Source organism: Oncorhynchus mykiss, chromosome 30 (assembly GCF_057628025.1).
Source record: "Oncorhynchus mykiss isolate SJ-2025 chromosome 30, ASM5762802v1, whole genome shotgun sequence".
NCBI lineage: Eukaryota > Metazoa > Chordata > Actinopteri > Salmoniformes > Salmonidae > Oncorhynchus > Oncorhynchus mykiss.
Genome location: NC_143051.1, coordinates 34,241,845 through 34,248,839, shown reverse-complemented (window position 1 = coordinate 34,248,839; position 6,995 = coordinate 34,241,845). Strand labels below are relative to the sequence as shown.

Here is a 6,995-nt window from a genome sequence, read left to right as displayed (position 1 = left end):
GTGTGTGTTTGCTTGCTTGTTTGTTACCTGTTGTGGTAAACCGTGGGGTGTTGGGTTGAGTGTGCAGAGATGGACACAGAGACCGAGATCTAGTCAGAAACACAACTTTACTATGCAACAAAAAATAACATTACAACAAAATAACATAGGGTTGGCTCAGTCCTTCTTCTCATATTTGGCTTCGTGCCTCCGGGGGCTTCGTTCCCCTCGATAGGCTCACTCCTTGCCTCTCTCTTTGTCTTCCTCACGGTGTGCCATGGTGCTCCTTTTATGTGGCTTGCACGGCTGGTTGGCACTCTCCCCTAATTACCTCTACTTGGGGCCATCAGCGTCGGGGTGCCCAGCCCGTGTACTCCCAGCAGAGTGACCCAGCGTCACGGAACGTACCTCCCCTCTATCACCAACCCCCGGGGTAGACCTTCCGGGATACCACGGGTGTGTCTACGTGTATGTGTGCCTGTGTGCACATGCGTTTGTGTGGCTGGCTGGCTAGCTGGTTGGCTAGCTGGCTAGCTGTTTGTCTGGCTGGTTGGCTACCTGGCTGGCTGGCCGGCTAGCCAGTCAGTCGGCCAGCCGGACAGCCAGCCGGCTGGCTGGTTGGCTCGCTGGCTGGCTAGTTGGCTGGCTGGTTGTCTAGCTGGCTGGCTGGTTGGCTAGTTGGCTGGCTGGTTGTCTAGCTGGCTGGCTGGTTGACTAGCTGGCTGGCTGGTTGACTATGGGTCTTTCCGTGCATTTGTTATGTACTGTACTTGTGTGTCTGTGTATGTCAGCATATTTATCTATGCACATCATGTCTGCATATTTATCTTTGCACATGCATGTGTCACACGTGTGTGTATTCATCACTTCCTCAATGAAGAGAGTTGTGGGTCATAGAGAGGTGATCACAAAGAGACACGCCAAGAGAAGGGGCTGATGGGTAATCCTATTCTTGGCAAAGAGTTGGTCTATCACATGCTGAGTCTCATGGAAGGACACTACTTAGATATTCCCTTTGACAGACAGAGAGAGAGAGAGAGGCACAGACAGACAGACAGACAGACAGAGACAGACAGACAGAGACAGACAGACAGACAAACAGACAGACAGAACTGGACTACTTCCCTATCAACCTTGAGTGATTTTGTCTTTGTCTGTGGGGACTTTCGTATTGAAAAAAATATTTGGCTTCACTGTAATATGTGGCCACAGTCTGGTGGCATTATCATCATTCCACACACACACACACGCACACACACATACTGATATAAATCCCACAAAAGGCTCATCAGGTTCAAAAGCTTACAGCAAAGACAAATAACGATCCCTCCCACACTCGCGACTGCAGCTTAATCAATAGGTTCACTTCGCCTTCAAACAGCTGAAGGTAAAGCATCTGATCTCTGCTGCTCTCTCGCAGGGAAGAGGACTCTGAGGCTGTGTCCCAAATGGCAGCCTGTTCTCTACATAGTGCTTTACTTTTGACCAGTGCCCATAGGGAATAGGATGCCATTTGGGACTCAGCCTGAGACAAGTCGCTCTAAGGAACACTTTCTTAATCCTCCCACTCTGCTCCCTTGTTAAAAACCACGTCTCTCAGCATTATCCAATCCATATCCTAGACTGGAGATTTCCAGATTCAGTCTTGTTATAAGGGCAGCTCTGCGTCAATGGCAACAAAAAAAATCTGTGATTGGTTAAGTTTAGGCAAGTAATGTGATTGGTTAAGTTTAGGCAAGGAATTTCAATTGGTTGAGATTAGGGTTAAGTATGGGTTTAGTATTTAGTATTTTATTAGGATCCCCATGCCCACAGCTGCTCTTCCTCAGGCCCAACCTGGAGTAAAGTTTGATTAAGAAATTTGGTTTGGTTTAAAAAGTTAAGGGGAAACTCGACTGTGCTCATGGCCTTCCAAGCCTGTCCGAGGTCCAAAACGAATTTGAAGAATCTGTCATTGTTAAATGGTGGTAGCCTAATTAGGATTCTTCCATTTCCCTCAATGGCCATATGTTCATGTTTTCAGGCTTATCTACATTATTTGTTATTTCTCTCACACAGAGTCATGTTCTTCCCAGACCTAGGTTCAAATACTATTTGAAATCTTTCAAATACTTTGAACGTTTGCTTTGCCTGCCTGGATTGCCATATGGGCGGGGTTTACACTTTTGGGACTTTTCTATTGATTCCTTTGTTGCTGCCAAGCTCAATCAATCACAGCAAAAGTGTTTAAAATGATTTCAAGTAGTATTTGAGCCCAGGTCTGCTTCTTCCTCCAAATACATTTTTCTTACCCTTGTTTTACCATCTGGTTGCTCAAGCTGCCCCGAAGCATCAACAGAAATAAATAGCCTTTCCACATAGCATCAGCTCATCAGAAACCAACCGTATGCATGATCGCTCAAAGCATATGGTACTATACATTTCACTACAAGACTGACTGCCATAGCTATAAAGAGCCAATCACACAGCATTCACAACTGCCACTCAAAACACACACTGTAATAGCCATAGTGACACTTTAGGTGTTGTGTTGAATGCAGGCCCGGTGGAACAGTGCCCAGCCAGAATGAATGTGGTGGCCTTGCCGCTGTTGACAACCCACTAATCCAGACAGAGAGCCGCTACTTGGGGCCCCCACCTGTACCGATTGGTTGCCCTTGGCGACAATCAATTCTTTGGGTGGAATAGGAGCAATCAAGCAGGGTTTTATTTACTTGCCAGCTTATTGGTTCGGAAGACGCCATCACCCATGGCGACTGATGTAGACGACTCTGGTTTCATTAGGACTCTCATGGGGATGTAGAGTATTTCGCTGCGCTGAGATGGAGTCAGCCATAGAATTAGAATACTAGAATGGGCATGAACCTTCTTATGATGGGATAAAGGTCAGCCATTTTGGTTTGCCAGTGCTGTGATAAGATATTGTCATACACTGGCTCAAATCAGTTGATGATTTCACAAGTTGTAAATGCAACAAGCACTGATATTGTATCATATAAAAGCACACAGCTTTCAAAGAAAACAAAAATGTAGACATTTATATTTTAGAGGCTATTTATACGCAAAATGTGTATAAAATGTGTATAAACTGTACTTATAATTATATGAAAATATTTTAGGTTGACAATAATTCTATTACACCTTTTCTGATACATCACATGCCTTACCTTTCATTTCCTGCATAAGTAAAAGGATAATGTCTCTACTGCCATTCATTCCAGTTAGACTGGGTTCGGTTTCTCCCTGAACAATATGGCTGCCATTTTCACACCCTTCTGGAACTTTGAGGGTTTATGACATAGCCCCCTCCCCCCCTCTAGTAATTGAATAGGATCTCTATGGAGACAGCAACCTTCTGGTTTGAACAGGTTTTCTTCCGTTTGCAACATTTTGCAGCCGGTGAGCAATGTGCACTGCCACATTAGTCTGCCTATTGTGACTGTTTTCTGACTGTATCATATCCCCACTGCAAGCTTTTACCTTATCTTCAGCATTAGGATGGTTTATAAGAAAACATGTATTTGTTTTCTAACTGTTGTGACATTTTAATGAGTAAATTGTATCTCTTCGCTGCTATTGATTCTAAATAATGCTCCTAATTATAAAAGTAAAACCCTTCTCTCTCTTCCCAGTAATGAAGTAAAAGATTGCTACTGTGAAACTGCAACAACGCCCCTATAATTGCATAAGTTTGTTTATATTTGATAGTCTGGTTTGGGTTTAGGTCAAGTTACTGTGGTAGGAAATACCATACTATAGTAAATGAAAATGCCCCGGAAACCACATTCCAAAGGCATTTCCCAGCTAGCAAATAATGTTTCTCAGAGCTTGGTGAGAGCATGGTTGTCCTATGGTTATTTTGCATATAACCTTCCCACAACATTCTGGGAATGGTGCAGGATACCCAGCTAGCACATAACATTTTGAGAACCATGTTGCTTAGGTAGGAATTTCACTGCATCAGCATAATGCTTTCTACATGTTTCCTCATGGTTCTATTTGAATTCATGTTCTCACAACGTTCAGGGAACATTAAGAAACAACGTTCTTCTGTGGGAATCTCAGTACATCAGCATAACATTTTTCTGCAGGTTTCCTCATGGTTCAAATTTAAAGTCATGTTCTCAGAACTTTAAGAAAACGTTCCTTTCAAACGGCGAAGAAAACATTAGTAATGTTCAAAGAATAGAATCGTGGAGCAAAGAAACCACAGCAAGTTGAAAGTGGCGAGAGCCAGCTTCAGAATCTGTCAGGAGAATCATTACATTGGAGTCTCATGTGATGGGTACGTCCAGTATTGTGGCAGTGGAGTCCTGGAGAACAAGTGTCTTTCAATTGGGGGCAGGACAACAGCACTTTGGACGACTGGCTACAAAACAAGAGAGGGCATCTGGCAAGTCATGTTCTTCTAAAAATCAATGGCTGTAATGTTATTTTGTAACGAATAGCCTAGGGCTTGTTACACCACACGCTCCCACTAATTTAGACCCAAGCCAATGTGGGGGAGCTCGACTCCTGCCCAATTCATGGCCAGCTTTTCATCCTGTGTACACAACAGGCGAACACAACACAATTCACTATCTCTTAGACAGGTAATGTAAGCTAGCTAATGGACTTTCAGGATGGCTTTCACTCTACCCTACTTGTTTATAACCGATTACATTGTTGAACTTGAGATAGCTAACGTTAGTAAGCTCCTTCGCTCGGGAGACCTGTACAGGTCGTGACGGTACCACAGATAGCATTACTTCCAGCTACAGTTGACTGAAAGCATATGGAAAAAAAGCTGTATAGCTCTCCTTGTTGTACACAAAAACACAAATGAACAGTATAACACACATCTACACCCTGTCTAATGTAAACGATATTGACTTTTGTAACCTGTAATGAAGGGTTTACCACACACACAGGTGTGTGACGAAGCCAGGATCCTCAGGCATCCTCACGTCTGATGGACTGGAGCCACAGCAGTCGTCTGAGAGGCTCTTTTTGGGGATTTGGTGCAGCGAAAAACTTGACGTCTGGGTTTTTCCTCTTATTAGAGGTAGACCCTGCGACACAACAGCTTCTGGGTATTTTTGCATTATTTGAAAGCTTCAAAGGGACTACGGAAAAAAAGCCAACTTTGAATGGCGGATATGAGATGAACCGGGACGCGCCCCGTCAAATGAGGGGCTTTGTGTGTTTTAATTTATAACGTGAAGAGTATTAGGATGATAACATCCAAAGACGTTCAAATCATTATTTTGATAACAAAATGTTTTATTTTTAAAGAAAATATCCTTGGAATCTTCTCCTAAAATTCACAAAAATGTTGTGAAACACACCATCTATAACAACCACCACAGAACGTTCCCCTACGGTATTTATTAGGTTCCCTGATAATGTAATAACGACATTTGTTCTGGGAAACATTCTTGCAACATCAGGTGAATGTTTGATACAAACATTGTGTAAATGTTGTGCTCCCGAGTGGCGCAGCGGTTTAAGGCACTGCATCTTAGTGCTAGAGGCATCACTACAGACACCCTGGTTTGATTGCAGGCTGTATCCCAACCGGCCGTGATAGGGCGTCGCACAATTGGCCCAGCGTCGTCTGGGTTTGGCCGGTGTAGGCCGTCATTGTAAATAATAATTTGTTCTTCACTGACTTGCCAAGTTAAATAAAGGTTCAATTCATCATCATCATCATCAGCACAACTGGACAGTTTTCAGGTTTTTGCAGAACAGGAAGTTCTACACACATCTAGTTCATTTTAATTCCTTCACTAGCACTTATATTCTATTGACATTTATCACTATTTGCAGATGGAAATGTTACGTGTATGGCTTTCAACCAAAAACATAAAAGTTTGTGAAAGTTCATTTCTCACTTCACTCACTGTGTCTGTGCTCCAACGACAGCATTACAGCCATTCCAGAAAAGTGGGTATTGCTTCATTCGTGTCATAATTGTTTAATACAAGGCCTCTTGATACAATGAAAAGACAGCTAAAGCAATCACACTGGTTCTATTTCAATTTCATAAGAAATCCATAAAAACAGTATTTTCAATCAAATGTGTTTATTTCTTATTGAAAACCAGGTTTCTTCTCGGGACGGAAGCCCTTCCATCTTGACGGATGACTGTCTAGCAGAGACGTTCGGCGCAGACAAAGGCGTGACTATAATTGCAATCTTGATCATTCCACCTTGGGTCAAAATGGTTAGTTATTACACAGTTTTGACTCCGTCCGCCATCAGGCTGGGATGGATGCCAGGGTATGAAGTTCACTTTGGACCCGTCAGACCACATCCATCTCCCCTCCACGTGGATGTCAGACAGACCCATCCAGGTTCCTCTCTCCGCAGGGTCGAATCTCTGGATCAGGATTTTGATGAACTGGTGTTCTGCCTCACTGTGCACAGAGACCAGGTTTGCTCCCTGAGTCAAACAGTAGGACTCAGCATCAGGCCAGTTCAGTGGTGTAGCGACATACTTATAGCAGCGTCCGTTAAAATCGTACCAGCCCATTGGGCAGGAGTTTTGGGATAGCTCCTCCCCCTGGTAAAGCACAGGAGCAACCAAAGCAAGGCTGTGGAGAAAGGCGACACAGAGGAACACGAACATGTTGCAGAGTGTTGCGCCGGTAGGCAGGCACTATAGGTGAGCTGTGCAGCAGTGGGCCCTGTCCTTTTATCTAATTCAGAGAGGGCAGGGAGGCCGGTAGGCTTGACATCATTGGTGGATCACCCCACCGATCCATATACGTGCACGTTCTCTGTCTTGGAGTGAATTTTAACCTCTGCCTTTACTAAACTGTTTAATTTTTAGATTTCACTCCAGATCCTAACAAAAAAAACGAACTCAAAAAGTTAAAAGAAAACAATAACATATTTAAGGAAATTAAAAATTATAAGAAAGTTATTTCTCAATTCCCTCACTAAGGGCTTGTGTGAATAAGCTATGCTGCAAAGGCATGACAATTGCCAGATAAGGGGGTATTGCCACGTAACCAAGTGGTCATATCAACTCT

General features: G+C 43.5%; 1 protein-coding gene across 1 annotated transcript; it reads right to left on the bottom strand.

The window, feature by feature from the left end:
- Window positions 1-4,456: 4,456 nt before the first annotated feature.
- On the bottom strand, window positions 4,457-6,589 carry LOC149970279 (lactose-binding lectin l-2-like). Its single transcript, XM_090228351.1, has 2 exons — window positions 6,197-6,589; window positions 4,457-4,522 (listed from the first exon to the last, which is right to left on the bottom strand). The coding sequence occupies exons 1-2, from the start codon at window positions 6,587-6,589 to the stop codon at window positions 4,457-4,459; spliced, it is 459 nt and encodes a 152-aa protein (XP_090084477.1).
- Window positions 6,590-6,995: the final 406 nt, after the last annotated feature.